General features: G+C 40.1%; 1 protein-coding gene across 9 annotated transcripts in view; it reads left to right on the forward strand.

The window, feature by feature from the left end:
- LOC145539476 (VPS10 domain-containing receptor SorCS1) overlaps positions 1 to 13,389 on the forward strand; it is a 580,892-nt gene that overhangs the window by 445,426 nt on the left and 122,077 nt on the right. For all 9 annotated transcript variants that reach the window (XM_081573556.1, XM_081573559.1, XM_081573557.1 and 6 more), the window contains exon 9: positions 7,056 to 7,235. In XM_081573556.1, coding sequence (XP_081429682.1) covers positions 7,056 to 7,235 — 180 coding nt within the window. The remainder of the gene's footprint in view (positions 1 to 7,055; positions 7,236 to 13,389) is intronic.

Below are 13,389 nucleotides of genomic sequence, written 5' to 3' on the forward strand. Positions count from 1 at the left end.
CCAACAGTACACTAGCGTTCTCTTTTCTCTGTATCCTTGCTAATTCTTTGTAGACTTTTTGATGATAGCCATTCTGATAGGTGGGTGTGTTGATCATGAAACAAGGGAGATGTATGTGGCTATAAGAAGGGGAGACCGTAGGTTTAAATGCAGCTCAGCGTTGAAATCTTTGGTTTAACAAGGAGCATCAAGAACTTCTTTTCAGTTGTATTTTCATGACTCTTTGTCCTGTGTTTTTATCCCTGAGTTTGTAATATGCTCTCTTGGACCAATACCAGCTTCCTGCCCAGGGACCCTGTGATAGATACAGCGTAAGGGCACTGCAGGTCTTCTTTCCCAGGAGAGCCAGTGGCTTCTCCGGGCAGAATTCTCCTTTTTGGCCATCACTCTGCCCCTAACCCTAGCATAGAGAAAGGTGAGCTGTAAACCTCAGCCCATTAGAGATAATAACACACATTAAATTATGCTATTAACTTCAAAAAACTATTTCCATGTTAGTAGTTACTATTTTCAGCTGCTAAGAGATTAATAACAGGGGTAATTGCCCAGAACTGTATGCTTGTGCCTGTATATGTTTAAATGCTCCTCACTCGTGATTTAGCTTGAACTATTTTACAAAAAGACAAAAACAACATTGGACCTGTGCCTTAGATGGGAACTGGGTAAAGTCAGTGAAAGAAAAATTTAGTGTTGTTAACATTTCCCTTGGTAATCTGTTAGGGAGGTCCATGAGTGAGATGATCATGTTATCTTGGTAAGTTCAACAGAGCTGGTGGTTGTATTTGTTTTGTTTTCTTTCCCTTGAGCACTGAAATAAGTTTCTGACTTTGATTGACCGACAAATGAAGTAGTTGGCTTGCAAGATTTACACCTTTAAAAACAAGAATACACTCAATGCAGTGAGATGCTTCTGTTCAAGAGGCATGAGGGAATTGGGACCAAATCAGGAAACAGCATATCTTTCCTCTTGGGAATATACTTTGTGAGTGGAATAAGTTTCAGCTAAACTAAATGCCACCTGCTGCAGAATCAAGGCTAAAATATAAGTCTCTGGACTCCCAGACCAGCATTACTTGTATTATACTCTTCTACTCTCAAAATAAATTAATAGATTCTATAACTTAGAGGGAGCAGCACCGCCCACCCCCTGGATTTTTATACACTGAGTAGCATCCAGAGAAAAAGTCCCATTGATCTAAGTTGCCTCAAAAATGGTAGTTGAAAATCAAAGAAATCTCTTTGGCCTCTTGGCTGGAGTGTTAGGGAATGCATACTTTGCATTGCTTTTTCATAGCCATCACACCAATCACTGTGGATAATCACACCCAGTGGTATCATGCCAATCTGGAAAGAGAAGTTTTACTTTGAGCCTGAATTGGCTATCTGCCCCCCACCCCCACCCCACTGCCCCAGATGAGCGTTTTCCATTACTCAGCCTCATCTGATGTCTGAGGATAGAATGCAGTGATTAATTTAGCTTGTTCCCAGAAAAATCGGAGCCACTACAGCAAATGAATATATTATTTGGTTCAAGTGGGAGTTTATTGTTTAAGGCAAAGAGATGCCTCATTACAACCCCATTACACCTTCAAAGAGAAGCCTCAGCTTGAATGGAGTGATCCATAGCAAAGATGCATATGTTTCATGACCTGCTATTAAAGCAGACCTGCTGCAGCAGGTGGAGAAGGCAATGGCAACCAACTCCAGTCCTCTTGCCTGGAAAATCCCATGGATGGAGGAGCCTGGTAGGCTGCAGTCCATAGCGTCGCGGAGAGTCGGACACGACTGAGTGACTTCACTTTCACTTTTCACTTTCATGCATTGCAGAAGGAAATGGCAACCCACTCCAGTGTTCTTGCCTGGAGAATCCCAGGGACGGGGGAGCCTGGTGGGCTGCGGTCAATGGGTCGCACAGAGTCAGACACGACTGAAGCGACTTAGCAGCAGCAGCAGCTGCAGCAGGAAAAGAGCAAAGTTCCATGCTCACTGAAAGAATGGAGACAAAAGCCAGCACTTCCATGCTCAGATTTTCTTTAGTCATCCCCTTCTTTTGTATCAGCTCTGGAAAGACTGAGGTCAACCTGAGCTGTATTAAAAAATAATAATAATACAATGGCAAAGATGACCAGAAAGCGGGGGTGGGGAGATTTTAATATTGCTGTTACCATTAAGAGCATGAGGCCCAGCAGACAGGGAGAGCTAGTGACCGTTTTCCTCCCTTAACATACTTGGAGCTCATTCTGAGCTACTCAAGTGAGATAAATGAGGCAATACATATGAAAGTGCTTTGAGCATTTTGGAGGACAGATACTCTATAAAAGCAAGGTAATATTATTATTAGTATGGATCTAGTTGTCTGTGTTGGAGAAGATTGATGTGAACTGGGGTGTGGGTGATGAAAAGGCTGCTTGATTCACAGCGAGAGACCCTAATTCCAGACCTAGATCTGTCACTCACCTGCTCTGAACCTTGGGCTGGTTTATCAGTTTCTCTGGTTTTTTTTAGTTCTTCTTTTTTTTACATTTTTAAAATACAGAGCTTAGATTCACAATAATATTTTCTCAAATGTGTTACTCAATAAAATGCCTTTAGAGATGCTTCATGAAAATTTGGTTTTATGATTTAAAGTTTAAAAAAAGAAATAAACTCCATTCCATGCTCCTTGTCTGGAGACTAACAGAAGCTCGCCGTATTTAAAGGTTCTAGGATGTCCTGTGAGCAAGAAAGCTGTATAATTTGCATTCATCAAAACATTTTACAAAGGGATCCATTAAAAAAAAAGCTATTAAAATCCAACAATATTGATGTCCTATGGAACAGACATTGGGAAATGCTCTAAAAGATCTCAGAGTTCACTTCTTGGTCTAAAATTTTGTGTCTCAGTATAAGCTTTCAACATGAAGTGTCATTTTAGGAGAAATAGCATGTTTTCCTGATATAAATGGATGTAGGCAACAAAAGGAAAGATGGCATTTAAATATGTCATAGGTTTCAATTAAAATATTTAAGACCAATGTCATCTGTCATTTTTAAACAGTCTATTCAATAAAATTAGATTATATTTAGAGAAAGAGATCTGTCCTTGGCCCTTATCTGGTGATGACCATTTAATCTGTTTTTTTTAATTAATTTATTTTTAATTAAAGGATAATTGCTTTACAATATCGTGCTGGTTTTTGCCATACATCAACATGAATCAGCCATAGTTCCGTGACTAGTTCTCTAAGTGACTTAAACACTTAAAAGCATCCATGTTTTCTCTTTCACATCTACCAAGGACAGGTTTAAGTGGGGTGGGATAATATAGATGATTTACTCTGGCCCCTAAGATTATTTAATACGTCATCTATTTATAGCCCAGACCTCAGAGGTTCACGAGGGCACTGATTCACTCCAAAGACACAGAGGTAGGAATTAGTTATGTGATGTTTGGGTTAGTGCTGAAATATTTTAGCTTGAATGAGTAAAATATATCAGCACTAATCCAAACTCCAAACATCACATAACTAATTCCCACCTCTGTGTCTTTGGGATAATGCAGAGAAGGCAATGGCACCCCACTCCAATACTCTTGCCTGGAAAATCCCATGGACGGAGGAGCCTGGTAGGCTGCAGTCCATGGGGTCGCTAGGAGTCGGACACGACTGAGCGACTTCACTTTCACTTTTCACTTTTATGCATTGGAGAAGGAAATGGCAACCCACTCCAGTGTTCTTGCCTGGAGAATCCCAGGGATGGCGGAGCCTGGTGGGCTGCCGTCTATGGAGTCGCACAGAGTCAGACACGACTGAAGCGACTTAGCAGCAGCAGCAGGGATAATGCTACACCCCACTGACAAGGAAGGAAACATGAATTGGGAGTAGCTGTTTAAGGGTTCTAAATGCTAGGGTAAGGATGTTGATCTTTGTCTTGTAGGAAATGGGGAACCATTGGCCCTCCATGAATAAACGACCCTTGGGCTAATTTCCAGTTAATTGCTTCCATTAGGAAAAAAACAAAACATGGATGAACCACTTTTTTGTGTGTGGTTACAAGGTGTTTGTTATTGTTTTTTTTTCTTTTTTTATTAATTTATTTATTTTAGTTGGAGGCTAATTACTTTACAATATTGTAGTGGTTTTTTGCCATACATTGATATAAATCAGCCATGGGTTTACATGTGTTCCCCATCCTGAACCCCCCTCCCACCTCCCTCCGCATCCCATCCCTCTGGGTCATCCCAGTGCACCAGCCCTGAGCACTTGTCTCATGCATCGAACATGGACTGGTGTTCTGTTTCACATATGATAATATACATGTTTCAATGCTATTCTGTCAGATCGTCCCACCCTCACCTTCTCCCACAGAGTCCAAAAGACTGTTCTATGCATCTGTGTCTCTTTTTCTGTCTCGCATATAGGGTTATCGTTACCATCTTTCAAATTCCCTATATATACGTTAGTATACTGTATTGGTGTTTTTCTTTCTGGCTTATTTCACTCTGTATAATGGGCTCCAGTTTCATCCACCTCATTAGAACTGATTCAAATGTATTCTTTTTAATGGCTGAGTAATATTCCATTATGTATATGTACCACAGCTTCTTTATCCATTCGTCTGCTGATGGACATCTAGGTTGCTTCCATGTCCTGGCTATTATAAACAGTGCTGTGATGAACACTGGGGTACACATGTCTCTTTCAATTCTGTGAACCACTTTTTTATTAAGTGTATTAATATGTATTATATATATAAATATATATATATATAATATTTCAATACCCTAATATTTGTAATGAACAGAAAGGCCAAATCAACCTGGTTTAATCAACAAAGGAGATTTAGGGTTTATATAACTAAAAATAGCTAGCATGTATGTTGCCAGGCACTGTTTGTTAAATGCTTAATACTTACTAACTGATTTAATCCTTTCAGCTCCATGAAGGACATACTGTTATCTCTAGTTTGCAGGTAGAAATTCTGAGGCACAAAGTTCTGTTCACACAGGTAAATTTTAGAGCTAGGATTTGAACTTAGGTTTATTTAAAGACCATTCTTTCAATCATTTTTCTTTACTGTCCTCTCTAACAAGTTCACAGGTGACCAGACTTCTTAAGTATCCACATTCAGAGACTCCAAGAGTGTCAAAGAATTTGAACCATCTCTCTTTACCTTTTGAACCTACTTTTTCTGAATTGGCTATCCTCTACCTGCAAGATATGTCTCAAATAGATCTAGATTTTATTTTCTATTCTGACTGCTTACAAACTAACAATAAAATATAATTTCTCTCTCTCTGTAGTAATTCACAGTCATTCTAGAATCATGTCTTACTGATTTTGCTTGCGTGGAATGTCCATTGCCAATCCAATCACTGTTCCCTGAATGCTAGGCCTGCAAGATCGCTTCTGGTGCTGAGGGTGGGAGAAAGTAGCAAAGACTGAGCATAGAGGGAAATTTGTCTGAGGGATGAGAATGTTTTCGAAAGAACATCAGGGTACCTTTGCCAGAAGAAATGTACATAAGAAAAGAAAATGTACCTAAGAAAAGTGGTACATTGGGCAACTTTTATACCAAACCTCACTTTGCATTATCGACCACCTTGGATCCATGGGCAGGATTCATTGGTGAGCTCCTGACTCTGGACTATTTCTATAAAATTGTAATCAGACTCTAGAGTATGGCAGTAAGGTCTGAAAAGGGGTCAGGAACACGAAACCTTTTGAGTAAGGACTTCTTCCTTCTAGAATCACGTGAGTTCACTATGATCAACTTTAAAGAGGAATGAAACTTGTTCCTCTGTTTCTAAAGCAGACTTGAAGCTGAATTGCTGACTGACTGATTGAGAGAATACAGGCAGAGGTTGCAATGAGAAATTTAGAAGTTAGGTAGAATTGGAGTTGTTGTCAAGGAAGACTGACAGATCTCCTGAAGCCTTTCAAGGAGAATGGATGATTCCTCTTGGAGAATCTGAGCACTGAGCTACACAAAGGCCAAGGATCTTTTCAGGTTGTTCTTCTACCTTTAGGCTTATGTGTAATTTTGTTTTTGTTTTGTTTTATCTTGATTTTTGGTTTTTAAAGTGATACCGATATGTACCACCTTGGGTGAAGGGGGAAAGATTGCTGAGAGCAATGAGCTGGCATCCTTGAAGGAGATGGCAGGCCTTCATCTGAGACAGCAAGCCCTGGTCTGTGTCAGTCTCTCCCTGAACACCTACTCCTCTGGGGTCAGAAGTGGGGGAGAAAGGATTCAGAATCCCCACCCCAGGGGGTTCTGCTCACTGCCTCTCATTTCCTCTGCCTTGTTTCTGTCTTCCAGGACAACCAGAGTCTGAAAACATCATCAATTATGCAGAGTGTTTTTTCCCTCCTTTATTGAAGCCTGCTGAACTTCTCAGGGTATAAGTTTAGATAAGCTAAGACCTGAAATGCTCATTAACCTGAATGTTAGTACTCTGGGGTCTCAGGTAAACAATTTTTCCTCTGGGACTTCTAGGGCTTGCTGAGCCTTAGGGAAGTGCTTCTCAAAACTTGGATGTGCATATTATCCATCCATGGATCTTATTAAAATACAGGTTTCTATTTGGCAGGTGAGGCCTGAGGTTCTGTGTATCTAACAGTCATACAGGTGATGGTCATGCTGCTGTTCCATGGACCACACTGAGAGAGGCAAAGCTTGTCTGTTTTCTCTCTGTCCCTCGTTCTGTCCCGTATATGCCTTATGAGCATGTACTCTGTGTTTTGCAAATTTATCAGGATGCCTGATTCTCCAAAGTCATACGTATTTGAGAAATTATCCTTCAAATTATCTAATGAGGCAATTAAATTGTAACTGAGCTACCAAGCATCTCTCGGTCTTATTTTCTAACGACCTTACCTTGTAAGTGACAAAGGAAATATGTGACTAACACACAACTAATTATTATTTCACAGATACACAAAAGGAAAATCTCTATCTTCCCTCACGCTACCTACATGCCTGTCCTGGTGTTCCTCATCTTCACATTCTGTGGATACATGCCAGGGGCACGTATAAAATGTTCTTCCTCTCCCCTTGCCTGTGTCTTTCCTTAGGACATGCACGTCATCAGCACTGATGAGAACCAAGTGTTCGCAGCAGTCCAAGAGTGGAACCAGAATGACACGTACAACCTCTACATCTCAGACACACGTGGAGTCTACTTCACCCTGGCCTTAGAGAATGTCCAGAGCAGCAGAGGCCCTGAGGGCAATGTCATGATCGACCTCTATGAGGTATGTCACAAGGCATGTGTGGTCTTCAGCCACTGTGGTGCTTTGACTGGCAGTTGAAGGCCACGGGTTGGCCCTTCCCTTAGTCATTTTAATGCCTAGCTCCTTACGTGGCCTCGGTCTGTTTGGAAGAGGGAGGGGATTGCAGAACATTTGTATTGGTTAATTTGCAATTCACAAGACATCTCTGGGAGGGATTCTTTGTTGACCAAGTCCGGAGGACTTGGAAAATGTCTGGGAAAGCAGTGAGGTAATTAAAAGGTTTGAACAAGAGTGGACCTAGTATGAAGTTTGAAAATAGTCTTAAAGGACTAATAGATGTCAGGGGTGGGGTAAAGAAGTGACCGGCAGTGCTCTCTTACATCTCTAAAGAAAGAACTAAGGGAGCGTCTTTGCATCAGAACACACTCCCTTGACAAATGCGTTACCTATTTGGTTCTTTCAGAATATTGAGCAGAGTTCCCTGTGCTATACAGTAGATCCTTGTTTGTTACCCATTTTAAATATAGCAGCGGGTACTTGTCAATCCCAAGCTCTCAATCTATCCTTCATATATGTGTAACTGAATCACTTTGCTGTACATGTGAAATTAACACAACACTGTTAATCAACTATGCTCCAATATAAAATAAAATTTGAAAATTATTGTAGCTAAATATTGGGGAAAAAAGGAAGACACTCACTTGGACTTGAAGACCTTTCTGACTACATAACCTCTACAGGCTGATTGTCGTCTTCTCAGGGGTCCGATATACGAGATAAGATTCATATGTCTTTCTTTTCCTAAAGGGGGCTGAGGAGGAGAAACAAAAAAGCAGAGTTTACCAGATTTCCTTAAGGGAACTCTGACCCTTTTTTTTTCTCAGAAGGACCAGGTTCAAAATAAAGTCACGTGTTGGCTCAGTTAGCTTTCATGACAAACACCAACACTTTACTGGCTATTTAAAGTAGAGTCAGGTAAAAGAAAGCTGCTATTTGGGGACGGATTTTATCCATTTGTCAGTCTTGGGCTATGAAGGATTCATAGTGGGTTATAATGAGCCATTACAAAACATATTTGGAATTTAGGAAGTGCAAACATCTACTTATATTCTATTGAAAAATAGTTATAAAACTGATTTAAATATGTTCAGTCACAATGATACTGTCATTTGGTTGAGGATAAGCTCAGAGAATATAAGTAGTTTGTGTGATGAGTAGAAAGGGAATCATATCCAGTTATGTCAAAGAAAGAAACCAATTTCACTTAAGAAACTTAAACCTATCATTGGAATTCTTTTAATGCTCTCTATATTCCTTTATCTTTAGATATTTTGGGGAATTTTCTTCTAGTATCTAAACTTCTCTGTATGTATAAAGGCATGTTGGCAAACTGTAAGCACAACTCACAGCTCAAGTATTTGTAATGGAAATTACAGTAGACTAGCATAGGACATAGTTTGTGTGTATATATTTAGGAAAATGCCCTGCAAACTTTTTATGCAGTCACAAATTTCTTCCACTTCATTTCCTGCCCATGTTCCGGATAAATATAGTATCATATATCTCAGCCTCAAACTGAACATGTATTCTGGAAAACATTTGCATATTCTAGTGATTTACTTTCAAATTCATGTTGGATAAAACTGTGATTTAGGGTGTAAATTTTGGAGTCAAGCAGGCTGGATTTAAATCCTGGCCATGCCACACATATATATCTCCATGAGATAAATCCAACAACTTTTGAGCCTTAGTCTCATTGTTTAGAATAAAGGAATAAATGTAATATCTCCTTGATAGGATTTCTTTGAGGATGGAATAAGCTAATCTTCTTAAAGTACTGTGAACAGTACCTTAAATACAACAATACTCAACCAATTATAGATAGCATAATCAATATTACATTCTAATGAGTTTAAGCCTGAAAAAAATGCTCTAGCCTTATAATCTTAAAACCAACCCATATTATTTAAATGCCCAATATACTTCCACTGTTCAGGATCTCTACTTCTTCCTGTATTGCAGTTAGGAAGGCCACATGCCATCCTTTATCACCAAAGTTGTCTTCTTATGCCGTGCATGCATGCTCAGTCATGTCTGACTCTTCTCAGAGTGTGTGACCCCATAGACTAGAGTCCTCCAGGCTACTCTGTCCATGGACTTTTCCAAGCAAGAATACTGGAATGCATTGCCATTTCCTTCTCCAGGAGATCTTCCCAACCAGGGATTGAACCAGGGTCTCCTGCATTGCAGGCAGATTCTTTACCATCTGAACCTTTTCTTATAAACAAATGTAAATTGCCACATTTCGGTCCTCTTTTGTAAATGTCATATAAACATTTAAACTTTAAGTGTGTTTTGTTGAAATATCACACATTTTCTTGCTTTGATCCAGCATTTACAGTGGAAATATCTTGTTTTGAGAGTATGAAATCTACTCAGCTGTCCCACACTAATCAGCCAGTTGGCTTCTCTGGCCTCGGATCTGTCCCTGCTCTCTCGAAAACATTTTCTGATTTTCAGGTGGTGTTTTTCCTTCCTGATGACTTTCTCCCTCTTTTTAAGTCCATGTGGAATAGTTTCTCTGGTTAATTTTATTTTCTGCCATAATGGAGAACATTTTAATTAGTCCCTTGATGATGGAAAAGATGACAGATTTGAACAAGAATGACTTTGTCATGTCCTGTTATTTGCAACTGTTTCCATGAATGGTTTTCTGAAATCAAAAATTACTAACAGGCAGGGACTGAGAAGAGGAACCAGAGTGACTCTGAACACGGCCAGCCATTGTTTGGTAACCTTTACGGTTGCCCTTTGCATCTCTCCTTTCGGTTGACTGTCTGTAGGGAAGATGCTGGCTCTTATTATCCTCACTTTGAACGGTGGTGTGACTACATTATGTAAAGGTGTTCTGCATCCTGGGGCGGGGGAAGAAGAGGCTTTGTTTTATTAACCTGGCAGTTCCCAGCAACTTGATTTGAAATCGATGTGATCAGAACAGCAATGCCATATAGGCTGATTACCTAGATAGAAAGAATATTGGCTGACACGGAACCTGGCACAAATGTTCCTTAAAGCTGATTGTTCTGCCTAGCAGGAAACTGAAAGCCATCCAGCATGAATTTCCCAGTAGAATGGCAATGAATGATGAGCGGTTAGAGATAAATGAGAAGTAAGAAAATCCATACATGAATTAATAAGGAGGGGAGATAAGCAATACGCCAGGTGGGGGTGACAGAGATAGAATATATAGAATGCACGTCTGCTTACATTTTGGGGGTGACAGAGGAGGATGACATGCATTCTTGGCTTCTCCATGCTGATCACCTGCTATTCTCATGGTCTCTTTAAGTTATGTTAGCAGACATGAACTGTGTCATATGACTGTATGATGAGTCTGTGTATCAGGCATATGTATTGTTGGTGAGTCTGTGTGGGAAATGCAGAGGGAGGCACAGTTCTCATTAAAAATAATCATTTTATTCACTCTCTCCTTGGAACCTTACAACAAATACGGTTCTCTCTACACCAGAACCATGTGTATGTATGTGTTGAGACAGGGAAATGTTGCGGACAAAGTGTTGGGGCCCTATCTTACATGGTTTAGTTATTGAAATACTGAAAATTCCCCTCAGTGTGAGGTGACCATTGCCATGGACCCCATTCATGAAGAGTCAAGATATGAGCCAGGAAAGCTGGCCTCAGAGCAAAAATGCTGGGTAGTGATTTTTGTTGATGAAAGATCACAGTAAGTAGATAATATTTTGGATACCATTTAGACACTTTATAAAGAAGCTTTTAAATTATCTCATTCAATCTATATATTAACTTTATGACACAGGGACTGTAATCATCACTCTTGTTTATAAGTAAATGGAGGCAGAGAAAATGCAATCATTTTTTATAAGATTACAAAGCTAATAAGTGTCAGGATTAGGATCTGCATTCTAGAGTGTGCAGTCTTTTAACTAGAAACTATTGTGTGTCTCTAGAAAGATCAGCATTCAGGCTTCTATTTGATTGTGGCCAAGTAGTAACCGTAAGATAGAAGCCCATTAGAGAGCAGCGAAATCATATTAGACTATTCCTACCTACAGAAGATATCAGACGGGAAGAAGAGAATGGTCTGGGAAAAAGCCAACATAAACAGAATCAGCAGATGATGGCTTTGGACCTATTCACCATTTACTGAACCAAGTCCTGAGCCTGCAGTTTAAGCAAATTCAGCCTGTGTTATCCTGAAACTCCCAGTTTTGCCTGGGGGATGTGTTCATGCAAGAGAATCCTAGAAACAAGTGTTCTAAAATTCAGTCATTCCTGAGGAGCACAAATTCTCCAGTGGCACCGTGGGAGCAGGTCACAGAAGACAGCAGGCCTGATGGTGGCCAGAGCAAAAGAGCTGTGATGAGTGTGTAAAACCACACTCAGACATGTGGTTCCTAGTATATCCGTCTGGAGTGGATGATGATACGGAGTCTGACAGCTTTGGGCAATATCCTCCCTCCTTTGGGAAGGGGATATTAATTAATGATGATGACGAGCCCTTTGGTTTAATGGACAATGACAGTTCACCCCAGCCAAGCAGAAGGGGCTGTGTTGAGAATGAAGCCACCTGGCTACAAATTCAGAATGCACAGAATGTATGCAGGCATGAGTGAGGCACAGAGGGCGGTGTGACCGACGTAACTGGTGACTGGTGCGTGTTACACACATAGTGTCTTCTGTATGTTATGACCACCTCTCTCTAAAAGAGAAAGCTCCACAATTCTGATGATGTAGCTACACCTTGATTCTCGGGAAAAGACTACCTCTTACAATCCCGCATGAGAGGTAGGGAAGAAAATTCCTCTCTCATTTAGGACATAGTTATTGTAAGACATAGAATATACCCTCTAATTATTTAAGGCGATTCTCTCCCTGGGTAGGTGAGTGCTGCCTGACCAAGACAACAGGAAAGGAAAAAATACTTAGTCTTGTTTGGCAGTGGGTTCTCTGATGACAAAGGCATTTGCTGGGTATGTGTCTCTCTGGCTGGTATCCTCTCTTCAGAACAAAAAATATCCTGTCTCCAAAGACATTATGGTGGCAATATGTTCTCTTTCCTGCCATTGTGGTTGATTCATTTTTTAAATTTTCTTCTAAGTGTGACATTTCAGATTCATAATTAAAGTCTGAGATAGAGAGGGTGGGAGGAATCAGCTCCCAGTCAGCATCAGAGAAATAAGCAGAAATTCCTGTGCAGGAATCTTTCCAACATGGCCACCATGTGTAATGTATGAAAGATTTAGGGTAGAAGAGCACCTTCTAGGGATGAATATTAAGAAACAAAGGAGATATCTGGAGTTCTTTCTTTAAATCACCAAAGAAATCTATAAATCCCAGTACCTGGCATATTCTGACTCTCAAAAAACATCTGCAGAGTGAATATATACTTCCTTAGACATTCTAGGTGCTATTTTCCCGGTACTTAGAATGCATAAGTGATGAATATTAAAAATATTAATTGAACAACTACTGAGTACATGTACAGAAGAATGAATATAAAGCAGTTTCCTGTAATATCTACATATAACATTTCTCTCAGGATGAGAGAGAAGTTTGAAGAACTAGCATTGCCAAAGGGTTAGGTTCTCGGGTTCTGAAGTTAGACACACTGATGTGAAGTCCATTCCTAAGGTGCTTTGGGGAATGACCTTAGAGGGATTGGCCCCATCCAGACTTTGGTTCTTACATGTGTGGAATGAGGATGCAATGAGTCCACCACTTACACTGTATGGAGAGATGGATGTGCACTTGCTTGCAAAAAGCCTTTCATGTCATGTCTGACATTTCTTAAGTATTTCATCAATTTGGGGCACTATGAATTTGTTCTCTCTTCTAACACAGAATTCTTACTACCTATTTCACTAAAAACAAAAGGAGCACTTCTTGTATAAAGTGGCTTTCAATTATTAATTTCAATGAGAGAATATGGTGGATTGAATGGTGATCCAGAAATTATACCTGAGTGAGACATGATGATGTGAGAGATGACAGGAGAAGCTAGGAAGAATTCACATGTGGTAAGAAGTTTGAGGAGTACCAGACATATTTCCAGGAAGACCGGTGCCCTTGAGAAGCTTACATGGTTGTTGAGAGCCAAGAGGTAGATACCATCTGTGTGAGAGACATGTTGAAG

The sequence above is a fragment of the Giraffa tippelskirchi genome, chromosome 2 (assembly GCF_054371585.1).
Source record: "Giraffa tippelskirchi isolate mGirTip1 chromosome 2, T2T-mGirTip1v1.2.pri, whole genome shotgun sequence".
Lineage (NCBI taxonomy): Eukaryota > Metazoa > Chordata > Mammalia > Artiodactyla > Giraffidae > Giraffa > Giraffa tippelskirchi.